Here is a 25,954-nt window from a genome sequence, read left to right on the forward strand (position 1 = left end):
TGAAGCAGGGTGTGAGAGGGGGCAGTGATTGAGTTTTGAAGCAGGGTGTGAGAGGGGGCAGTGATTGAGTTTTGAAGCAGGGTGTGAGAGGGGGCAGTGATTGAGTTTTGAAGCAGGGTGTGAGAGGGGGCAGTGATTGAGTTTTGAAGCAGGGTGTGAGAGGGGGCAGTGATTGAGTTTTGAAGTAGACTGCTAAGAGCTACAGTTTGAAAACTGGGATGAGCCCCTCTCGCGCCGCTCTGCAGCATCACCGCGGCCTTCCTTGAACTTCGGCCCCGCCCCCGCTCCTCAGGGCTCCCTCCTGATTGGCGGGCGGCTGGTCAGGTGGTGGAGATGCCCGGTCCCGGTCGCCATTTTGGGGGAAAGTTTGGGATTTCTCCGGCAGTGACCGGGAACAGCAGGAGGAGGAGCGGCGGCGAGGTGCCCCGGGCCCCACCTCTGGGGGTGGGTAGGGACAGAGACCGGAGCTGGGAGGGAGAAGGGGGGAGTGGTTCACCGGCGGCGAGTCAGCGAACGACTGCACCTCCCCAGGAGGGAGGAGAGCCCGGAGCGTGAACCCGCACCTGAACCCGCCTGACTGGGGTGGGGGCGGGGACAGGGAGACGCTCGGCCCCGCGCTCTGGGCTGTACAGATAAGGGGATTGGGGGGGGGAAGGGTTTGCTGGAGGCCGCCGCTCGCTGGATCCCCTGCAGAGGAGAGAGAGAGAGAGGACACCCCCTTCTCAAAAAAAAATCCCCACACCCAGCAAAGGATCCAGTGGGTGACCCTGAGAGTGAGGGGCAGACGCCAGGAGAGTCACCCTCAAGGACCCCCTTCCCCAAAATAGCCTCCTGCAGTCACCTTGAACAAGTAGGACAGACCAGCCGGGACCGGGCAAGGTAACCAGCAGGAACTGTATATCCAGGCTGAGGAAGGAGAGAGAGTCAAGGATGTGGTCCTCCTGAGGCCAATGCTTTACAAACCGGTCAGTCCACTTCAGGAGGGAAACACGGGCTGATGTTAAAAAGGAACCAAACATATCTCTCTCCTTCCATTCTCCAAACAAGCCCCAGCCTGTTTGTTTTGAAGGAAAATCGATTGTCAGTGAAACCGATTGCACTAAATATTTACACATCCCCCCCCCCCCCCCGAGTCGGAGGGGAAAGTTGCGATCCTGTGTATCTGGTAGATTGTCAGGACCTTCTGAAAGCGCAGAAGAAAAAAAATCCTCCCTCCGGAGACTCTTGGGAGGGTAATTTAGAACTGGAATTGCCAACTGGAGGAACTTTTAACCTGCGAAGGAAATCTGAAACAGGACGATGCCGGTTCGAAAGCAGGGTGAGTTTCAACATGTTAAACTTTGAACTTAATTTAACCTTAATACAAGGATAATCATTTAATGAAAGTTTTCAAACTACGGTGACACTTTATATTTTACGCCATTGAAACGAACTTTTAAGACGAACCGATTTTAATGCAGGAAATCTTTGCAATTTTCTGCCTAGTGCTAAAGGCTGGACAAAGTTGAACTACGTTGTAACTCTTGAGTTGTTGCGGGATCGGGCCAGTAATGATCGTTAAGTGTGTGATTATTTTTGCCCCCTGTCTCTGCTCAGATGCTCAGCGAGCTCTGAAGCTCCTGGAGAATTACCGTGCCAAGCTTGGCAAGACTGAAGACCGTCAGCTTCGTGCCTCCATCGAGAGAGTTATCAACATATTCCGCAGTAATCTCTTTCAAGCATTAATAGGTACGTACGTAAACCGCTCTACATCAAGCCTTCACTTATTAGTTTTGGGGTTAACAGCAGCATCAGCCGATAAGAACTGTTAACAATACCAATAGGTTGTTCTGAACATCAGAACTTAAACATTCCGGACAGAGAAAGAGGTTTGACGTTTTAACAACGCAGGCATCCCATGGTTTCTCATATCCGATCACGATACCATTCTCTCGCCGTAAGCTGACAACCTGTTGCCTTGTGGTTCTGTTTGTGAACCACGGAGAGGCGAGAAAGTGGGAATAGTCAAGTGTCATTGGAAATACCTGAGAGACGTTGTCGCGTCGCTTTTAATGCCGCAGCACTGAAATAAACGGCGACAAGAGTGCAGCGTTTCCAATGAACTATGCCTATAGTGTTGAACGATCAGATTACAACTTGATGTCAGTGTGCATGAAGCGATTCGGTTGCGTTCAGGAGTACTTGGGCGGTTTGTGTGCGGCGAACAGGAAGCGTTGTGGAGGAAGGGGCGTGATTTATGGATGTAAACAGTTTCGGCTGTGTCACCTCAGTTTGAGGTGGACACGTGTAGAAGTGGTGCTGAAGGAAGTACTCCCTGACGTTTTAAGGAAAGCCGTATGATTTAAATTACTTCTTGATAACTAATGGATTTTAAGTAGAAGTAAGGGTAATGGGAGTTGCCTTAAAATTCTGGATGTCAAATTTCAATTTAATTAGCAGTCCACACTCTGAATGGAGTATAGTGCAGTTGATTAAAATCGTTTTGATGGAGTGGAAAAGGAAACAAAATATAATATTGCAAAGAAAATTATCTCTGTCGTCTTCAGCTGTAACTTACTTTGTATTGAACTTTCAAATACATAAATGAAAATAATTTTAACATTGGCATTTTATTTATTTGTGGGATGTGAGCATTCTGGCCAGCTGGCATTTGTTGGTCAAGCCACAGCACTTAATGGCTGTTAGTGCTGATATCAATGAAATGAGGTACATTTCACTGTTTAATTATAGTTATAATCCTAAAATGAATATAAAAGTTTCAGTAACTGTCAAAAGTCAATCTTTCAAATGTTCACTAGCAAACCAATAACATTAAATGGCTCTTACAAGCAAAAGTTGTATTGTAGTATTAAATTGTCATTGGTGACTAAATAATACTTGTATCTAGTAGGTCTTATTGGTTAGCAGAAGGTTCCAAATGTACTGTGGATATGTGATCTCCATCCAAATGTGAATGTAACTATAAAGAAAGGCAAACGATTGCAGCATAGTGATGTTTTAAGTGGTTCATAGATAAACTGCTCCTCTGGATACTAGGATCCTCTAGTTGAAGGAGTAGACACATTAGGAAATCTGGTCTGCTTGCCATCACCTGCAGCCAAAACTGGCTGACAAGCATAGACTTTCTCGAGAAAGTACACATGAATAGACTCCACCTGATGGTGACATGACTTTGCTGCAAATGTGTACATTATTTTTAACAAAACAGGTTTTGAAAAGTAATTGAATGTAAATTTAGTTGTGTAGTAAACAAAACTAAAGGTGAAATGATTGGATCAGTAAAGATTTATTAATGGTGTGCTGCATCTTATTGTTTGAATCAGTTTTACTGTTATATTTAAATTATGGACATAGGAAAATTGCATTGAATTTGTTGACAGTTAAATAGACAGCATGACAAGTGGCATGGAATTAGGGTTACTGGAGAACATAGCAATGTTAACTGAAGGAACAGACAGGAATATGTTTTGAGAGGACTTGGCTCTTTTCCCTAAAATGTATGCAATGATAAATTCTATTAAAACTTCTGTGTATGGATAATCAGAAATATTAAAGTTCAGTTGTTAACGTGGAAACAGTAATAGAGGCAAGTTTTCTTTTTTGTTATAAGCAGGTGTAGATTACATGATGGTTACTGTAGAGTTCTGGATCTGCTGCTCTGCTTTGTGCACATCCTTCCTCCTCCATTGCAACCTCCTCTCCCCCCCCCCCCCCCCCCCCTCAACTGCCCACCACCCAATTAAAGTAGTTAATTTCATGTTGTAAATTGGCTAGATTGTTGCTTGGACTGTGACTATAGTTATGAAACACCATCATCTTTTGGATATTTGTTTTCTGACTTGAGCAGAAGACTCTACGAAAAATTTGCTTCTTTAGAAAATGTAAAAATGCAGCTAGATGGTTGGGGGTAAATTTTTAATGTCAAGTGTTAAATATGTTAAGTAAACTTGTTTGTGTTAGTGTTTGAGGAAGAAATATTTTGCTGTTGGGGGTTAGTTAATGCAGGGACCAAAATATGATTTCAGCCAAGAATTTAGTACTTGGGACAAAATGAAGAAAGCAAGATATGATTTGCATTGCTGTAATTGACACAAACCTAAGGAAATGAAAAAGCAATATTGTTAATGTTCCTATTTTTGCATATTTTGTCTTATTGGTATTTCTTTAAAGATAGTTTTCTTCTGCAGAGCCATTTTCATTCCAAATGGTTTATATCAAAAGGCAACTTAATTTATACTTTCAATTATAAAGAAGAGATGCAATCGATTTCAGAAAGTTGTTTCTGGGTTTTATGTTTTGATAAGCTAAATAGCACATGCTAATTTGGGATGGTGTGGGAAGAATGGGAGAACTGTATCTGAGTTGTACCTTGAGTGTTTTTTAAAGGCAAATTGGTGATGCTAATGTAGCTTTCCGAACCAGTGCAAACCCAAATTCATTTTTTATGAATTAACTGAAGGTTTCCTGTTGTCTGTCTTTAGCTTTCAACCAACCAGCATGTTTAGCTCCTCCAAGGAAGTCAGCATGCCTAGCTTTATTGTGGCTTGAACCTTTTGCATTCCTTACCATTTTGCCCATGTTTTGCATTTCAGAAAAAGGGACAGTGCCACCCATTGAGTCTCCCATTAGTCAAAATCCTTGTGTAAGATCTACAAAATGAAAAAAACAACATGTGCAAAACTGATTTCTTGGCATTATTCCAATTGACTAATACTAAAGTCTATTGATACCAGCTATGAATTGGGTTCCAAGGACCTAAAATATAAAGACTGGGTTCTTGGTCTTTATTCAAAATAGAGGAATAAACTCACCAGTTAAGAGGTGCAGATTGAGTGAGTGATTTTACAAAATTAGGAGAATGGAGTGCATCTAACAAATAGTGTGGGCTAGATGGAGAGTTTTCTTGTGTCCTGTACTTGGCAGCACCTACCTTGCCTTGCCCATGAAATTACATTGAGTTCACATGTATTTGACTTGAATTTTTTTGGCAGGGTTGATAGAAGCTAAATCTTTGATCTATTTTTAGACCCATTGTATAACTTCAGAAAACCTATTTGCTAACTATTTGTGACTGTCCCTCTTTTACAGTTAGTATTAATGCATTTTAAACTGGAAGTATGGTTTTCTAGGCTGCGTTAATCTTTTGGATCTTCATATTATCAGGGTAGTTGATGTTGCTATTATAAATTATCAATTGTAAATACTAGAAATCTAAATTAAAACAATTTGGAATGATCATTAACAAAAACTAGCCAGAGTTTTTTTAGTGATTAAAACAATCGAATAAAGTCGATGCATTTTGGGACTTAACTTAAAATGCAAATTGACAAATGATTGAAATTGGGACATTCTGTAATGAACCACCCTGTTGTAATTGAAGGTGACGGATGTGTCATGGTAAATTGCATGGCAGTAATCCATTAAAGATTTCATGCGATGCCTTTTTGATCGCAAAGTTGTGCGTATGCTGCTGGACCCTTAATTGGACTACAGCTTTCAGTTTACTGATGAATATCTGTTATAATGAAGTTGTGATTCTTTTTAACGTTTATTCTTACTATTGTGGTGTTGCATTTCCATTTCTGTTCTAAATATGCTGCATGACATAGGACCTGAAGGTATGTTGACTTTTGATGCATTATCAGGTTATTGTTTTTGCTGTATTAGGAATTTTCAAAACAAATTCAATTAGCTGACGGAATGTATGGTGGGGTCCATTGCTAATGTGCTTTTATTTAATAGTTGGCAAACTTGTTGGAAAATTCCAAGAGAATTTCACCATTGAGTTTGAACCTTGCATCCTTAACTGTTCCATTTGTTCTGACTTAGCTTAGTTGCTGTTCTTTTGGGAGGGTGAGGGAATAAGTGCATATTTGTTTAGTAACTATAGATAGTTCTAACTTGTCTCCAATGGAATGATTTCTATACGGAGTAATTACGTTGATATGCAATACATGTTTAAATAATGCACAGCCTGTGCTTGGTTTATCAAACCGAGATAAAGCATTCCACATGTGATGAGATGTCTGCTCTGTTTATTGTATTTTAATTATTTGACAGGAACTTGCACACCAGTTGAGGATGTCAGAGTTTTGATAAAGATTGGCAGTGTATACAATTCATTTTGAATTGTGGAGCATCTTTAGCCTTGTTGTTTTTCTATAGATAACATCTCATTCATTTTGTAATGTGAATGTTCTGCTTTGTAGTGTGAGATTTTGTACTTTTAATTTAAGTGGACATTATATTACTAATTAAACATAGAAAATATGTTGTTTTGAAGTGAGGAAGAAGTAACTCAGTTCAGGGATGTTACTTTCCAAAATTTAAAGGGACCTGGATATGCACTTAAAAGAAAAAAATGCAGAAGGAGTAGTCACTCGGGCTAATTAGATGAAGTTGATAAAATGTAGCGCTGGAAAAAGCACAGCAGGTCATGCAGCATCCGAGGAGCAAGAATTTCGACATTTTGGGCACAACCCTTCTTCAGGACTCCTCCCAGCCCTGAAGAAGGGTTATGCCCAAAATGTTGACTTCATTGATCCTCGGATGCTGCCTGGCCTATGCTTTTCCACCGCCACCATTTATAAACTGACTCTCCAGCATCTGCAGTCCTCACTTTCTCCTAAGACTAATTAGATAGCTCTTCCTGGCCACAGCCTTTGGCTGAAACAGAATATTTGCAGCTATGCTGCCCTATTTGAGCTCCATATCTCCTCTGTCACCAAGATCACTTATTTCTAATACTATCTGAGCCTGTTTGTGCCTCTGCTCAACTACTAATTCTTTCCTACTAATCCAGTGTTTTCTGATCAGCTTCTATCCTGAACCTCATGAGACCGAGTTTATATCTTGCTGCCAATATCCTAACTTGCCCAAATGCATATTCATCTATTATTTATGTTCACTAACCAAACAATACCTCTTGTTTTAAAACTACTAACCTTGTGTTCAAATCTTTGCTTCTTCTCGCATGTGAAGGTAGTTTTATGATTGGTTTATGTATTAGTACGATTTTGTTATTCATATGGTATAATCTTGAGTGCTCTTCCAATTCTGGTGGCTTACACATGCTGAGTTTTGAAGTATAGTGGATTGATTGGCCTTCTGTACTGTAAGATTGGTTCTGTTACTCCTGTGTTCAGGGAGAATGCACTGAAAAATCCATATATGAAATTAGATATGGGTTTTTTTTTGAGGGAGTGGATGATGGAGAGATGTTGGTAATATAGGATTATCTTTGCTAAATGTAACAGGGTATGCTGTTTCCTTGCACTGTAATTGGATATCACACTGCAGTTGAAATCCTATGCTCTGTTCATGAGCCAATTGGTTTCGATCACAGCACCTGTTATGTATCGCTTTTGGGGGGAAAATAGTACTTGAAAGGAATCAACCGTCCTCCAAAAATCCATTCTCTTAATTCTAATGAGAATTTGAAGGATTCTTGTATGATTGAATAGAATGTGGGGAACCTTTTTCAAGTAGCATAATATCTGACCTGCCAGCTTCCTTTTCATTTCTCCTGCAAGCTATTTTACTAAGCTGAAATCCACCCAGCTCACTTCCATGTAGGGGTATATCTATGATTGATTTATTATTAGTAGGATTTTGTTATTCATATTGTATAATCTTGAGTGTCCTTCAGTTTTTTTCTCCCATTTTTGAACGAACATGTATGAACAAATTCTTGGAAGTGAATGACATTTCTATCTTACAATGGAGTAGAATAGATTTCTTGCAAATATACTTAAGTTTTAACTTACTGTTTTCAGAAGAGAACTGGTTGATTTTTTTATTTGGATTAGAAATGGTATTGGGCCATAGAAGACAAGGACATGTGTGGAATTTGGTTTCTCAGGTACTCTTCAATGGCAACTATTATAAGATATAAAGTTAGATGGTTGGTTTTGAATTGTTTGTTTGAAATGCTTTAGGCTCAGAAAGGAGTCTTCTGGTACTTAATGAATTCAGATGAAGATATAACCCCCCCCCCCCCCCCCCAGAAAAGAAGTTGTTCCTCACAATGTGGTTTTCTTGGATGAAATATGATATACGCAATGCATTATTAAGGTTTCCCATGTTGCTGGTTGTTTAGTGGTCAATTTATTTTTGTTTGACTGTATGTAATGACAAATGATACTCTCCATAGCAGTATTTATAGTGTAGCTTTGAAGTGTTGACTCCTGGATGCAAAGTTGTAGTTATTCTGTATAGTACAGTGAATGCACACCAGCTAAGGAAAGTCAGCTGAGTTTTTGAGACTCCTAATTGAGCAGGTGTGTACAAATTAAGTTAATTGTTTTAGGATGTTTTATTGCAGCTCCAAATTATAGACAGATTCTTACTCATTTTAGATTTTTTTTTCTGTCCAATGTTTCCTGGTTGGAAGTGAAATGATGAGAAGTTCCATATTTGTGTTAGATTTAGTTCTGTTACTCCCCATTCCAGTGTTCTCACCAAAGCAGCTTTATGGAATGAAGCAAAATTTAATTTTTTTATTATTTTCTCTTAAGATGTGAACTTCACTGCCTGGTCGAGCATTTAGTAAACATGAGAAGATGGTGAGCTGCAGTCTACTTAGTGTAGGTGCACCCACAATGTTGGTAGGATGGAGTGCCAGGAGTTTGGTCAAGCAATAATGAAGGAACAGCAATAGGTCCCCAAAATATGATGTGTGACTTGATGGAGAACTTGCAGGTGGTGGTGTTCCCATAAATCTGCTGTCCTTTCCTTCCAGAAAGCAATTAAGTTGTGGAGTTTGGAAACTGCTGCTGAAGAGTCTTGGTGAATTTCTGCAGTACATCTTGTAGATGGTATATAATGTGCTGCAGTGTGCAGTTGGTGGAGGAATAAATGTTTGTGGATTGCTGCCAATCACCTAGGTTGCGATGTGGGGATGAAGTGAAGCTGCTTGTGGAGTTGGAGCTGCACTCCTCCAGGCAGGTGGGGGGAATTCCATTACAGTCCTGACTTGTGCTTTGTATGTGACGTTCAGATTTTGGGGAATCGGGTGAGTTACTTGCCATAGCATTCTTAACCTCCGACCTTTTTGTATTCACAGTATTTTTATGACTCCAGTTCAATTTCTGGTGAATGGTAACCACTAGAACATTGATTTAATATTGCTGTTTTAATTTTAAGATCTTGCTGCAATTGGACATAGATTGCTTCAGTATATGAAGGAAAACATCCCATGTAATACTTTTCTTTACTACCTTTTATTTGCTTGTCCTTCCACCTTCATGGGCCTGTGGATCTGCACTCCATGGTGTCTCAGTTTTCTCTAGATGCCCTCACTGATTGTATATTCCCTTGCCTTGCACTTCTCTGGATTGAATTCCATTTGCCACTTTTCTGCTCACTTAAACCATTGATATTACCTTGCACTTGTTCTTTGCTAACAACTACCCAGACAGCTTTTGTCAACATATTTTCCAATCATGTCTCCCACATTAAATCTAAGCTTTTTACACACAAGTAGCAAGGCACCCAACATTGAGCACTATTGAACACCACTGGAAATCACTTTCAGTTCATAAAACATCTGTCAACTGTTTACCTTTGTTTCCTGTCACTGGATCCAAATCTCCACATTCCCCTGTATCCCATGACATTTAATTTTTAAGATCCTATCTGGCAGAATATTGTCTGTGTGGTTTTCAATAAGAGATTAGACAGCATCAACTGTACACCTGCCATTAATTGTTTGAGGTCAGTCATCTTAGGTGCAGGATGTGTATGCAGACGTTCCTCAGGGTAGTGTCTTAGGTTCAACCATCTTCAGCTGCTTCATCAATGACTTTTCCTGCATCATAAGGTCAGAAGTAGGGATGTTCACCAATGACTTCACAATGCACAGCACCATTTGCCACTCGTCAGATAATGAAGCAGTCCATGTTCAAATGCAACAAGGTCTGGACATTATCGAGGCTTGGGCCGAGAAGTGGCCAGTAACATTTGTGGCAGGCTATGACCATCACCAATAAGAGATAATCTAAACATCACCCCATTGTATTCAATGATGTTACCATCACTGAATACCCCACTATCAACATCTGGAGTATGAATGACCCAGAAACTCAACTGCATTTGCCACATAAACACAGTGGTTACAAGAGCATGTTAGGAGCTAGGAGTGTTGCAGCGAGTAAATCACCTCCTGACTCCTCGAAGCCTGTCCACCATCTAAAAGGCACAAGTCAGGGATGTGATGGAATACTTTCCACTTGCCTGGATGAGTGCAGCCCCAACAACACTCAAGATGCTTGACACCACTCACGGCAAAGCAATCAGCTTGCTTGACACTGATTCCACTCCCTCCATCACTGACGCTCAGTAGCAGCAACATGTACCATCCAAAAGATACACTGCAGAAATTCACCAAAGATCCTCAGGCAGCGCCTTCCAAACCCATTACCACTTTCATCTAAAAGGACAAAGGCAACAGCTATATGGGAACACCACAGCCTTCAAGTTCCCCTCCAAATCACTCACCATCCTGACTTGCAAATAAGTTGCAGTTCCTTCACTCTTGCTGGTTCAAAATCCTGGAATTCCCTCCCTAATGGAATTGCGGGTCAACTCCCTGCAGGTGGGCTGCAGTGGTTCAAGAAGGCAGCTCACCACCATCTTCTCAAGAGCAGCTCGCGATGGGCAATAAATACTGGCCAACCAGCGACGCCCCACAAAATGAATAAATTAAAATAAAATCCTCCTTGTTATTTCCCCTGTAAATTAACTTAGTATTCTGACACAACTTTCCCTTATTAAAACAATGCTCACTATCCTGTGTAATCTATACTGCAAGTAACTAAGGATCTGATCTCAATATTGAGTGCAGTAATCTACCTACCAATGATGATATCTCCCTTGTCCACACCTTTATCCACTGCAAACCCCCCCCCCCCCCGCCCAAATCACTTAAGCAACTTCCAGGACTCAACATCTAATTTAACAATTTCAGGGCATGAGCATCCTTTTCTACGTCTATTGCTGATACCCATATCCCAGGACCTATCACAGTGAGTTGTGTTGAATAAAGGCAATCCATTTTCAACTCCCCACTATCACCCATCTAGCTTCTCTTCCTCCCTGGTCTACGATCGATAATCCCTTTGTCTGTCTATCCTGTGCTTTCTCACCCTCCCTTGCCTGTGTGATTTGCTCACTGTGTACCAAATCTGTGTGGCCTTCTGGCTCCCGCAGATTTTTATAGCATCTGTATTTTTAATGTAGCTTTATCTTTGCTTCCTTCAAGGAATTAATACTAAATGACCATCTTTGTGCACTTGTAGAACACACATTTCTGCTGTATTTCAGTGTGCTATTCAGCTGGAAGTCCAGTGCACCTCTGCGCGTCTCTTCTTGATTATGGTGTACCAAATGAATGCAGATTGTATCATGCTGGATATAGGCTGAATAATTCTCATTCTTCCTCTCGCCTTTCTGCCCTTACCTGTCTCTGGATGTTTTTTATCCTTTTTTTTTTGATTTCCTGATTTGGTCAGGTCATTAATAGTCAATATTACACAACTAAATATTAGGCCAAAAAATGAGTCTTAAAATTGTCTAACTTGAGCCTGAAATCACTGAAGGCATTTGGTATGCTTTCCTTTTATTGAGTACAGCACTTGGGAGGTCAGCTGTACAGGACATTGTTTTTACCTAACTAACTAATGACTACAGATGCTGGAAACCAGATTCTGGATTAGTGGTGCTGGAAGAGCACAGCAGTTCAGGCAGCATCCAAGGAGCAGCGGAATCAACGTTTCTGGCAAAAGCCCTTCATCAGGAATAAAGGCAGACAGCTTGAAGCGTGGAGAGATGAGCTAGAGGAGGGTGGGGGTGGGGAGAAAGTAGCATGGAGTACAATAGGTGAGTGGGGGTGGGGATGAAGGTGATAGGTCAGGGAGGAGAGGGTGGAGTGGATAGGTGGAAAAGGAGATAGGCAGGTAGGACAAGTCATGGGGAGAGTGCTGAACTGGAATTTTGGAACTAGGGTAGGTAGGGGAAGGGGAAATGAGGAAACTGTTGAAGTCCTCATTAACGCCCTGGGGTTGAAGTGTTCCGAGGGGGAAGATGAGATGTTCTTCATCCAGATGTCTTCCAGACCAAAGGGGTAGCCATAGGCACACATGGGCACCAGCTATGCCTGTCTCTTTGTTGGCTGCGTAGAACAGTCCATCTTCTGTAATTACACCGCACCACTCCCCACCTCTTCCTCCGCTGCATTGATGACTGCATTGGCGCCACTTTATGCTCCCGCGAGGAGGTTGAGCAATTCATCAACTTCACCAACACATTCCACCCTGACCTCCAATTTACCTGAACCATCTCTGACACCTCCCTCCCCTTTCCTGGACCTCTCCATCTCCATTAATGATGACCGACTTGACACTGACATTTTTTACAAACCCACTGACTCTCTCAGCTACCTGGATTACACCTCTTCCCACCCTACCTCTTGCAAAAAAACCATCCCGTATTCCCAATTCCTCCGCCTCCGCCGCATCTGCTCCCAGGCGGACCAGTTCCATCACAGAACACACCAGATGGCCTCCTTTATAGACAGCACTTTCCTTTCCCACGTGGTTAAAGATGCCCTCCAATGTATCTCGTCCACATCCCACACCTCCGCCCTCAGACCCCATCCCTCCAACCGTAACAAGGACAGAACACCCCTGGTACTCGCCTTCTACTCTACCAACCTTCGCATAAATCAAATCATCCGCCGACATTTCCGCCACCTCCAAAAAGACCCCACCACCAGGGATATATTTCTCTCCCCACCCCTTTCTGCCTTCCGCAAAGACTGTTCCCTCCGTGACTACCTGGTCAGGTCCACGCCCCCCCCACACCCCCCCCCTTCCCATCCTGGCACCTTCCCCTGCCACCGCAGGAACTGTAAAACCTGCACCCACGCCTCCTCCCTCACCTCCATCCAAGACCCTAAAGGAGCCTTCCACAACCATCAAAGTTTTACCTGCACATCCATTAATATCATTTATTGCATCCGTTGCTCCCGATGTGGTCTCCTCTACGTTGGGGAGACTGGACGCCTCCTAGCAGAGCGCTTTAGGGAACATCTCTGGGACACCCGCACCAATCAACCACACCGCCCTGTGGCCCAACATTTCAACTCCCCCGCCCACTCTGCCGAGGACATGGAGGTCCTGGGCCTCCTTCACTGCTGCTCCCTCAACACCAGACGCCTGGAGGAAGAATGCCTCATCTTCCGCCTCGGAACACTTCAACCCCAGAGCATCAATGTGGACTTCAACAGTTTCCTCATTTCCCCTTCCCCCACCTCACCCTAGTTCCAAACTTTCAGCTCAACACTGTCCCCATGACTTGTCCTACCTGCCTATCTTCTTTTCCACCTATTCACTCCACCCTCCTCCCTGACCTATCACCTTCATCCCCTCCCGCACTCACCTATTGTACTCTATGCTACTTTCTCCCCACCCCCACCCTCCTCTAGCTCATCTCTCCACGTTTCAAGCTGTCTGCCTTTATTCTTGATGAAGGGCCTTTGCCCGAAACGTCCATTTCGCTGCTCCTTGGATGCTGCCTGAACTGCTGTGCTCTTCCAGCACCACTAATCCAGGACATTAGTTAGGCCACCTATTGGAAGGATGCCGTGAAATAGTTCAGAAAAGATTAACAAGGATGTTGCCGGGGTGGGAGGATTTGATCTATAGGGAGAGGTTGAATAGGCTGGGGCTGTTTTCCCTGGAGCATCGGAGGCTGAGGGGTGACCTCATAGTGGTTTTTAAAATAATGAAACATGGATAGAGTAAATAGTCAAAGTCTTTTCCCTGGGGTGGGGGTGTCCAGAACTACAGGTTTAGGGTGAGAGGGGAAAGAATATAAGAGACCCAAGAGGCAACCTTTTTTCTTCTGAGGGTGGTATGTGTATGAAATGAGCTGCCAGAGGAAGTGGTGGAGGCTGGTACAACTGCAACATTTAAAAGGCATTTGAATGGGGATATGAATAGGAAGAATTTTGAGGGATATGGGCCAGGTGCTGACAAGTGGGACTAGATTATGTTAGGATATCTAGTCGCATGGACAAATTGGACCGAAGGGTTTGTTTCCGTGCTGTACATCTCTGACTCCGTAAGTCCTTGATGCTTTCTTGGCTGTATCCATCTGTCATTTTCCTTACCTATCATTGTGCCTCTGTAACCTAAATTTTTATTTGCTATCTGTATCATAACTGACTTCATGTTCTGTTTACCCATGACCCTTGTGTGTGTTGATCTGCCTCCAGTTTACCAGTGCTTGCTTCAAATTTAAAACTCCCGTGTTCCAATCTTTCGTTAGCCTCACTCCTGCCTAGCTGTCTAACCTTGAGCTCTAAACAATTCTCAATTCTGTATTCCAAGAACTTACCCTATTGTGCATACCCCACTTTGTGTATTGAATATTGTTGGAAGCTGAGGTTTTAATCATTTTGCCGTGAGGTTTGGAATTCCTTCCAGCAGTCTTGTCTTTTCAGCTGTTCCATAAAACATAGTTTTAGTTATCAGCTTTTTTATTTCCTGTTTAGGTTCGGGTGGCATGTTTTTGTTCTGGTTATGCTCATGTTATGAATCTTGATCTTTTATTGGTGTTTGCATCACCGTATAAATGCAGGGATTAGGGTTTCAACAGTATTTGCTTTAAGTTGGTATTGATACATGGTATGGAGTAGCAGAGAACTGTATAAAAGGTTTGTATGAGTTGCTCCCTGCTCATACAGCCATAGAGTTGTACATGGAAACTGACTCTTTGACCCAACTCATCCATGCTGACTTTGTTATTCTACATTAATCCAGTCCCATTTGCCAGTATTCTGTCCATATCCCTCTAAACCCTTCCCATTCATATACTCATCCAAATGCCTTTTAAATGTTGTAATTGTACCCACCTCTACCACATCCTCTGGCAGCTCATTCCATGCATGCACCACTGTCTGCATGAAAAGGTTATCCTTTAAGTCCCTTTTAAAGCTTCTCCCTCTCGCCTTAAACCTATGCTGTCTAGTTGTGGACTTCCTAACCTTGGGGAAAGGACCTTATCTATTCACCCTATCCATGGCCCTCATGATTTTATAAACTTCTATAAGGTCATCTCTCGGCTTTCACTTCAGGGAAAATAGCCCAAGCCTACTTAGCCTCTCCCTGTAGATGAAACTCTCCATCCCTGGCAATATCCTTGTAGATCTTTTCTGAACCCTCTTAATTTTCCCAACCTTTCCCATAGCAGGGAGACCAGAATTGTGCATAATATTCCAAAAGTGGCCTTACCAATGTTCTCTACAGCCACAACATGACATCCCAACTCATATAATCAACAAACTGACCAATAAAGGCAAGCACACCAAACGCTACCTGCAACTCCACTTTCAAGGCACTATGCACCTGTACCCAAGGTCTGTTTATTCGGCAACACTGTCCAGAACCTTATCGTTAAGTGCAGCCCTGATTTGTCTTTCCAAAATGCAGCACCTTGCATTTATCAAAAATGTTCACTTTTTCAGAAAATTAAATATTTGTGGTGTATTATGCGAGATAATAAAGATTTAAGCATACTAACCATAACAGTATTTGATATTGTATTATGTTACAACACAGACTGCCAAATCAAATCAGCCTCCCTGTCCCAGTATTCTAACACAGCAAAATTAAAATACTGTGACCCTCAAAATTGGCTCGAGTGATTCGTAACTGGGCTTGTTGAATAATTGATGCTAGACATTGGGTTTATAGCTCAAACAAAGGACTTTACAATTTGTTAACAATGCAGCAACTTTAGCAAAGTAATTCAATTACCTTGTTTAAATGTCTTCCTCTTTATTTCAAGCCCCCACACTCTCTCAAAGACGGACACAGTAAAGGAATAAATCACAAGGGAAAATAAACGAGGTGTATATACTCAGTTTAAATATACTTTGTTCTTTAATACAAGCTGCTGCTCGCAGTCAAAGGGTTATCTTCAGTTCTTGGCTTATAATCATAGCTTTAAACCAAAAATGATGGTGATAAAATGAAAAACCAGCAATGGTCTGAACAATTTGCAAATGGAATGAGGCACTGTTGGCGCAATGCCACGTACATGGTTTGAAAGGCTGGTGAAGGTAGTGCAGACATCTGGAATTCACCTGAGATGGAGGCAAGATAAGAATGTTTCTAAATTACAGTCTTGTATGGCCTTTGAAAGGAATTGTTTTGCAGTGAGAGTTGGATCAATGAATAAGGCACGATGTGGGAATATTGCTTAATGGCAAATCCCAGTATCCAAATATTTAGCAAAATGGTGTCTTTAAGATTTGGGTAAGTACTGTTAACTTGAGGCTTATTCGTTGATGGCGAGTCTAGCCTTTTAAGTTTCTCCACATGCCCATCAGTCTGGTGAAGCTGTTATTGCCAAATGTCATAGAGGTGTACAGTTTGAAAAGACTGTTCGGTCCAACTCGTCCATGCTGACCAGATATCCTAAATTAATCTCGTCCCATTTGTCAGCATTTGCCCCATTTCCTTCCAAACCTTTCCTATTCACATACTGGTCCGGATACCTTTTTTAACTGTTGTAATTGTACCTACCTCCACCACTTCCTCTGGCAGCTCATTCTATACATGCATCACTCTCTGCATGACAGGGTTGCCCCGGGATTCCCGTTAAATCTTTCCCCTCTCACCTTAAATCTATGCCCTTTGGACTGCCCTACCCTGGGGAAAAGGCCTTGACTATTCAATTTATCCATGCCCCTCATGATTTTATAAACCTCTATAAAGTCACCCCTCACCCTCCATAGCTCTGAAGAAAATAGCCCCAGCCTATTCAGCTTCTCCCTACAGCTCAAAACCTCCAACCCTGGCAGCATACTTGTAAATCTTTTCTGAACTCTTTCAAGTTTAACAACATCCTTCCTATAGCATGGAGACCAGAATTGAATGCAGTATTCCAGAAGTGGCCTAACCTATGTCCTGTACAGCCATAACATTGGCACAGTGGTTAGCACTGCTGCCTCACAGCGCCAGGGACCTGGGTTCAATTCCCGACTCAGGCGACTGACTGTGCGGAGTTTGCACGTTCTCCCCGTGTCTGCGTGGGTTTCCTCCCACAGTCCAAAGATGTGCTGGTCAGGTGAATTGGCCATGCTAAATTGCCCGTAGTGTTAGGTAAGTGGTAAATATAGGGGGTCTGGGTGGGTTGCGCTTCGGCGGGTCGGTGTGGACTTGTTGGGCCGAAGGGCCTGTTTCCACATTGTAAGTAATCTAATCTAATCTAAAAAAAACATGATCTCTCAACTCCTATACTCAGTGCACTGACCATTAACCGCAAGCATGTCAAATGCCACCTTCACTACTCTGTCTACCTGTGACTTCATTTTCAAAGAACTATGAACTTGTCCTCCAAGTTTCCTTTGTTCAGAAACCTTCCCCAGCGCATTACCATTAAGCATTTAAGTCCTGCCCTACCGAAATGTAACACCTCACATTTATGTAGATTAAACTCTGTGCCACTCCTTCAAGAACGTGTTGTATTGTGAGGTAATCTTTGCTGTCCAGTACGCCACCAATTTTGGTTTCATGTACAAATTTATTAACAATACCTCCTATATTCACATCCAAATCATTTATATAGATGACATAAAGCAGTGGACCTAGCAGTGATGCCTATGGCACATTGCAGGTTACAGGCCTTCAGTTTGGAAAGCAACCATCCATCACCACTCTCGTCTCTTCCCTTCTCGTCAATTCTGTATCCACGCAGCGAGTTCTCCCTGTATTCCATGTGATCTAACCTTGTTACCAGTCTCCCTTGTCGAACCTTGTCAAATATCTTGCTGAGGTCTGCGTAGACAACATCCAAAGCTGTGCCTTCATTAATCCTCTTCACTTCTGCAAAAAACTCAATCAAATTTGTGAGACACTATTTCTCCCATACAAAGTCATGTTGATTATCCTTAACTAGTGCCTGCCTTTTCAAGTACATGTAAATCATGTCCCTCCGAATCCCTTCCAATAACTTTGCCACCACTGATGTCAGGCTGACCGGTCTATAGTTCCTGGCTATTCCTTAAATAATGGCACCATGTTAGCCAACCTCCAGTCTTCTAACACCTTGCCTGTGTATATCAATCGTGCAAATATCTCAGCAAGGTGCCCAGCAATCACTTCCCTAGCTTCCCACAAAGCTCTAGGGTACACCCAATCAGGTTTTGGGGATTTATTTGTGTTTATGCATTTTAAGATATCCATTGTTTCCTCCTTTTGAAATGTTGACACTTCTCAAGATATTGCTATTTCCCCAAGCTCTCTAGCTTCCATATCCTCTCCACAGTAAACACTGATGCAACACATGCATTTAGTATCTCCCCATCTCCTCTGGTTCCACACTTAGTCAGCCTTGCTGATCTTTCAGGGACCCTATTCTTTCCCTCATTACTCTTTTGCCCTTAATGTACTTGTAGAAACTCTTTGGATTATCCTTAACTCTATATGCCAAAGCTATCTCATTCTTCCTCTTTGCTCTTCTAATTTCCATCTTAAGTACATTGCTACTGCCCTTATACATCTTTAGGGATTCACTCGATCCCTACTGTCTATTCCTGGTGTATTCTTCCTCCTTTTTCTTGACCAGACCTCCATTTCTCCAGGCATCCAGTATTCCCTACACTTACTTGCTTTGCCCTTCATCCTAACAGGGACATACTGTCCCTGGACGCCCATTATCTCTTTTTAACCTACGAATATCCAGCGCCGTCGAGGCAGAGACCATCAACTTTTTTGGAAGTTCTTGTTAAATACCATCAAAATTGGCCGTCCTCCAGTTTAGAACTCAGGTCTATGCTTTTCCAAAGCTATTTTAAAACTAATACAATTATGATCACTGGGCAAAAAGTGCTCTCCCAGTAACCCCTCCGTTACCCTGCCTTATTTCCCAAGAGTAGGTCAAGGTTTGCTCCTTATCTCAATAGGCGAAAAACTTAGCAGGGTTGCAAGTTTATTAAATTGCAGACCTTGAGCACTTAATCTAGCTTTGCATATTAGTGCATTATAGTGCACATAAATGAAGTGGATTTCATGGAGTTGTTGCATTTTTACTTGATGTTTATTACAAATCCTATTGTTTGTTCAGGTGGACGTTAAAGGATCCTCAGCTATATTTGTGTAAGTGCAGGGAATGTTTTGTGCATGCTGACCAAAAATTGTCTTGACCCATGCCACCAAACAGATTAGCTAGTTTCTCATCTTTTTATTGCTGTTTGTTTTGGATATTGTTAACTGGCATGACAGGGCATGCACTATAAAAGTAAGTTGGTTGTGAATTGTTTTGGGATATCCTGAGGGTATTAAAGGTATGTTATGAATACATTTTAAATGTTCATAGTATGATGCCCTGGTGAATTAGATTTCTGAAATTTCAGCAGCTTTTCGGAATGAACTGACCCTTTTAAAGACGTTTGAATTAATTTGGTCAGTCAGTGCAGAAAACTGCTTAAGTGTAGTATGCACAGGGAAAGAAAGCCACTTCGGATGCTGCCAATTCACAAATTTTATTTGAAGTATTTTCAGGACGCTTTTAACTTCATTGAAAATAGTGAGAGAATTTTGACTTGTGCAGTTCAAGATGGAGGCAGAGAGAAGACAACTATGGCTTTTCCTCCTATTGTGCATCTTAGACTCACCATCCCATAGATCTCTTGCTGCATTTATCTCTATGCATATACCAATGTTCATATCCCTTCAATGTAATTGTATGGCTTTGTTAGGATTAAACACAGACTAAGTAAATGCAAAGAGCTAGTCACAATGGATTAGTGGATAGATGTTGCTTCTGAAACTGTGTGCAGAGTTGCAAGTGAATGTTGTAGTCTTTTAGCATTCGTTTATTTTGTTACTTAAAAATTGTTGGCTGTCTCTCAAGAATTCGAGATTCTCAACTTGAGCAAAGTTTGGATTTATTTAGTATCTATCGTAATAAAAATGATTCAGTTATTTGGGGAAAGCACAAACTGGGCAATTCCTGCAGTATGTGTATCTTAAGTTGATTGTGGACTGTCAATTCATGCTCTTGTTTTCCAGATATTCAGGAATTTTATGAGGTGTCATTGCTGGATAATCAACCGGTTCTTGCTCAAAAGACAACTGTTCCAGCAGTTCATAACTGGGATATTTCCAACCTTCCAAGCACAACTGTTACGTCGGAGGCAGTCACTGTCAGCCATAGCCCTAACACAGAGGTAAGTGTGTGTTTATAAGGTAGACTGATTTAATGTAAAGAGGTAATAATTAAAACAGTACTATTAGTAATAGTGCTTCAGATAGAGACCAGTAAACTGTCACAGTGTGTGCTATTATACTCACTAGATTGAATGACTGATTATGGTAAAGTTATTTGTTAGCTCCCCCTGAAATTTTTAAAACCTGAAGTTAGCTTCAGTAATATATCAATGTTTGTGTGCCTATGTATCTGACCTAGTTTGTCTTCTAACAGTATAATTGACAAGTCCAAGAGCTAGATGTTGGTCGCTGGTCAAGATTATTTTTGATCTTTCAGCAGAAATAAGAGATTCTCTTGTTCAGATGTTCTCACCTATTCCCATCTGATGATGTTCCATACATCTTGCATTAATAGATGATCTGAGCATGTGTAGCAGCTTCCTTTCATTGTTAATGTTTGGTGTTGTTTTGGATGTAATGAAGTATTTGTGTATTTCTCTTTCAGTATTGAAGCCGTTTGTTCCAGATTGTGTAAAATATAGCCTGACATAAAACTTGTGGGAGTGAAAACTTGTGCAACGTAAACTAAGCTGAGTCTATATACTCAGTTGTCCTAATTTAAACTGATATTTAACATGGAAATAATTTAGGATAACCAGAGAATCACCTGCAATGACTTCAGTTTACTTTCTACCTCTGGAGATCCCTAAACTTAGTTTCCTTCTGTTTCTCATGCTTCTTTAACAATGTTTCTTCAATATCTGAAAATAATTCCGGTTTCATATGTATGTTAGTGATGGATCCTGAACTTCTGATACGTTATACTACTTGCCTGACATCCAATATGGGAGGGCAGACATCATTTTTCGTCCAAGTAGACAAAGGGAAGATTGAAGCCATTGCCTTTGGTCCCTTAAGTTGAGCAAGATCGTTGACTAGGATAAGGTGAACTTCCCAATCATACATGCACATTGATGGAGAAATTAGCCCAATAAAGCAGAGATCTCACAGCACCGGTGAAATGAACAAATAGTTTATTAACACAGCAATATTGCGGAAGAGAAATTGACCAAACTGAAACAACACAGACAGTCTAGCGGATGCTCTCTTCACTGAGCAGAGAATCAAGCCAGGTTTTATAAGAATCTTGTACAATGATATTAATTAAAAATAGGGAAAATACAATATATTTGATAATTAAGTAATCCAGTTACGATGGTGATAACTGCAAAGCAGTTATCAGAACAATGCCCTGATTGTAGATACTATGCAGGATCTTGGCAGCATCAATCAGTCTTTAATGGGATCAGGAGATTCCACTTCTCTTCGATGATAGGTGAGGATGTCCCTTTCCTTGGCAGTAAGATATTTCCATTGTTGCTTTCCTGTGAGTGACATATTCTGATATCTCTGTCTGACTGCCCTTTGTGTGGCTTTGGTATCATTGGGTTACAAGACTGCCCTTAAGCCTTTGAGACAGCTGTGTTGATCGGTTCAAGAAGCTTACCGTTAGTTTGTCTTGGGAAGTGTCTGGTCTGCGAGTGACCGTGTTCATCTGGTTTCTCGTCTCAGCTTGTTTAGTTAATGCTGAGGCATTCTGGGTATTTATTGTATGGTTTGGACAGGCTTGATTTCCTGTGTTCCCTGTGGCCAAGCCGTGAGTAGGCAGGGTGGCAGATCTTTTCCCACACATTTAATGCCAAAATTACCTACTTCCACCACCTTGAAGAATCCATGACTCCAGCCTTGCAGTAGTGCATCTGATGTGGAAATCCTCATCTATGCCTAATATTATCATCAAACCTGTTTCTTTTAATGCTCTTCTGGTCAGTGTCCCATCTTTCACCTTGCTTAATATTTATCCAAAATTCTGTTCTCCACAACTGAACCAAATCTTATTCATCAATCGCCCCTGCGCTTGTTAAACTTATCTGGCTTCCCCGTCGATATTACCTCAACTTTATAACCCTCATGCATATTTTTAAATCCCTTCAGAACCTGGTCTTTCTTTACTTATACTATCTTTTTCTGCTCTTCTGGAATTATGTCCCTGTGTGCTTCCAATTCTGTCTTCAGGGTATCTTCATCAAAATATCTGAAGGAGTGACTGAAATTAAATGAGTCTAATATAAATGCGGATTTTTGGTAGTTTCCAATTAGTCTTGGAATGTGTGCTGCTCATAACCTCCCAAAAGTATACTGAAATGGCTTCTGTCAGTGGTTAGCACTGTTGCCTCACAACGCCAGAGACCCGGGTTCAATTCCAGCCTCAGGTGATTCTCTGTGTGGAGTTTGCACATTCTCCCTGTGTCTGCGTGGGTTTCCTCTGGGTGCTCTGGTTTCCTCCCACAATCCAAAAATGTGCCGATTAGATGAATTGGCCATGCTAAATTGTTTGGTGTTAGGTGAAGGGGTAAATGTAAGGGAATGGGTCTGGGTGGGTTGCGCTTCGGCGGGTCGGTGTGGACTTGTTGGGCCAAAGGGCCTGTTTCCACACTAAGTAATCTAATCTAACATTTTTTGAGAAATGTTGTCAGTTTGGATTCAGTTGTTGTAACAAAGTTCCTCTTTCTGTGGATGTAATAAGTCCAAAATAGTGGGAATATCTAATATTATGTAGGGGGCTCTTCAAAGCTACAGAAGCCAGTTATTATGAACTAAATTATTCATTAGTGGGATCTGTATCTTCATTCAGTCCTTTTTACCTTGGCAATATTATCAACAAAGAGCTGGACGTCAGCCATTTTGCTCCTTCAAGGCGCTGGTTTGTCTGATATTTCATTGTTATGGTGTAAATACAACTGAGTGGTTGATGAGGGCACTTTAGACGGCAAGGAAAAGGCAGTGGCATTGCTGGACCAGACCATGCAGTACAACTAAAGTTAACTAGCATGTTGAACCACCCAGGCTATCCTAGTTATCACTGCACTCTATCCCTCACAGATAGTGAGCACTTGAGGCACAGATTTCCCTTGGATGCTGCAAAAATGTGGATACTATAAAGCCCATCCCATGCATCCAGTACATGCCCAATGAAACAACAACATGTCCTATGATGTTGGAGAAACATAAATCATTTTAATAAACACTTTTAAATGTTTAAGTACAGTACATTGTTAAAGGAAATATTTGTTAATCGAACAATGTAAAATATAAATAGAATTCTGTCAGACTCCAAACAGTGGAGCGTAAAAGAATGTGGAGTGGGCAGGGTGTAAAATCTCACAGAAACCTACATAATTAAACAGGGCTAGAAAAGATGAATGATAATGATGTTCCTGGGGAGTGCAGAACTAGGGGTAAGAATCTAAGGATATAGGGTAGGCCATTTAGGACTAAGCTGAGGAGAAATGTCTTCACCCAGAGTGTGGTAAGCCTTTGAAATTCTCTGCCACAAAAAGTGGTTGAGGCCAAAACGTTAAATGTTTTTAAGAAGCAGTCAAATATAGTTCTAAGGCTTAAGATCAAGACATTAGGAAAGAAAACGGGAACAGGGTACTGAGTTGGATGATCAGCTGTGATTATTTTAAATCCCATTCAATCAGGCTTGCGGGCCCAGATGTCTGTCTTCTATTTTCTATGTTTCTGTGCTATATAATATGAGGTCTGATTATAATGTGCATGCAGTACAGTACAGAGTACCCTGTGCAATACTTAATGAGCTGAGAAGCATCTTGGAAAATTAGGAAATCAGTAGATAATGAGGAAGAGATGTATTGATTATTTGGAAATTCCAGATTTATTTGTTACTTGCAGACAAATTCCCCAATAGCAGTTAGTAAGTTTGCAGATGACACCAAATTTGGAGGTGTAGTGGACAGCGAAGAAGATTACCTCCGATTTACAGCAGGACTTTGACCAGATGGGCCAATGGGCTAAGAAGTAGCAGATGGAGTTTAAGTCAGATAAATGTGAGGCACTGCATTTTGGGAAAGCAAATCTTAAGCAGAACTTATACACTTAATGGCAAGGTCCTAGGGAGTGTTGCTGAACAAAGAGACCTTGGAGTCGCAGGGAGATAGGATCGTGAAGAAGGCGTTTTGTATGCATTTTATTGGTCAAAGTATTGAGTGCAGGAGTTGGAAGGTCATGTTGTGGCTGTACAGGATGTTGGTTCGGCCACTGTTGGAATATTCTGGTCTCCTTCTTATTAGAAAGATGTTGTGAAACTTGAAAGGGTTCAGAAAAGATTTACGAGGATGTTGCCAGGGTTGGAGGATTTGAGCTATAGAAAGAAGCTGAACAGGCTGGGGCTGTTTTCCCTGGAGCATCGGAGGCTGAGGGGTGACGTTATAGAGGCTTACAAAATTGAGGGGCATGGATAGGATAAATAGACAAAGTCTTTTCCCTGGGGTGGGGGAGTGTAGAACTAGAGGGTGAGAGGGGAAAGATATAAAGGATACCCAAGAAGCAACTTTTTCACACGTATGAAATGATCTGCAAAAGGAGGCTGGTACAATTGCAACATTTAAAAGACGTTTGGATGGGTATATGAATAGGAAGGCTTTGGAGGGATATGGGCCAAGTGCTGGCAGGTGGGACTAGATTGGGTTGGGATATCTGGTCGGCATGGACAGTTTGGACCGAAGGGTCTGTTTCCATGCTGTACATCTCTATGATGGGCTAGAACACTATATCCAGATTGTTCATCCACTGTCCAGTAACAGCACTCTGTTGCTACTGGACTCGCTCCTGATATTGCAAGATCAATTTAAAGTCTATAGGACATCTGAGCATATAAATACTTGCCTTGCCATGACAAATACTTGTTAACTTGAATGCTTTACTCTGTGCGAAAGTAGACTGGCAGGAGGCTGAAAGAATGCAGCAAGCCAGGTAGCATCAAGAGGCGTGGAAGTCGACATTTTGGGTGTAACTCTTCTTTGGGACTGGGGGGCATCCACCCTCAGTCCTAAGTTAATTTCCTAGTCCGTTCTGAATGAGTTGATCTCAGCAGGGGAAGAACTTGGCTGTTAAAATCTTGCTGGCTTAATTTATGTGAAAGGCTGAGAGTGGATGATGTATGGGTGTCATAGCTGAGTCACTGTTGTCCAGTGAACTCTCTTGAAGGACACGTGAATGTAAAGTGGGGACCAGGAATTTGTTCAAATTCGATCTCTACTCAAGAATCCAACTAACGTTCGTTTAAGCTTTTGCATGGAGTGCCCACTTGGACTAGGTACTGGTGTGCCCCACAGCTGCACAATTTAAATTCTTGAAGCACAATGATTTTTAGAGAAAGAAAAGGGTGAATGTATTTATATCTAATTTATTGGAATTGCCCATAGAGGGAAAGGTCAGTATAGCGTGAGTTTTTTTGTAGTCAGATTTGGAAAGGATGTCAAATACTATTGTGCTCGTGACTTATGTAAGTGACATTTTTGCTGATGGAAATGATTTAATATGAATAAAATCTGGAGGTGTTTCTTTGCAGTGTCAGATTTGCAGGATGGCATGTGTGGGCAGTGAGGTGTTAAGTATAGCTGTTCTCTGACGAGCTCTCGTTTTGGTGAATGCCATTCGTGTATTATGAGGAAATGTAATCTCATATTTTTTGTTAATGTTTATTTTTGATTTTTTTGGCTTTCCAGCTGTGTGGTTAACCTGTTGGCTGAATCACTGGGGATGACATTTGCAATAAAGGCAACTGTTGGAATAAGTACAGGAACATGCCGCTTCTCAGTTGAGAATTTTCACAGTTATTTCAGGGGTGTGTAGAGGGTGGTAATGCTTGCTTT

The 25,954-nt window shown here is 41.6% G+C and overlaps 1 protein-coding gene across 3 annotated transcripts in view; it reads left to right on the forward strand.

Annotated features, from left to right (window-relative positions):
• The first annotated feature begins 337 nt into the window (after positions 1-337).
• Positions 338-25,954, forward strand: part of dlg1b (discs large MAGUK scaffold protein 1b) — a 428,423-nt gene continuing 402,806 nt past the window's right edge. For all 3 annotated transcript variants that reach the window (XM_060834674.1, XM_060834676.1, XM_060834675.1), the window contains exons 1-3: positions 338-1,318; positions 1,597-1,728; positions 20,079-20,236. In XM_060834674.1, coding sequence (XP_060690657.1) covers positions 1,300-1,318; positions 1,597-1,728; positions 20,079-20,236 — 309 coding nt within the window. In that variant the 5' untranslated portion in view covers positions 338-1,299. The remainder of the gene's footprint in view (positions 1,319-1,596; positions 1,729-20,078; positions 20,237-25,954) is intronic.

This window comes from Hemiscyllium ocellatum, chromosome 13 (genome assembly GCF_020745735.1).
Source record: "Hemiscyllium ocellatum isolate sHemOce1 chromosome 13, sHemOce1.pat.X.cur, whole genome shotgun sequence".
NCBI classification, from domain to species: domain Eukaryota; kingdom Metazoa; phylum Chordata; class Chondrichthyes; order Orectolobiformes; family Hemiscylliidae; genus Hemiscyllium; species Hemiscyllium ocellatum.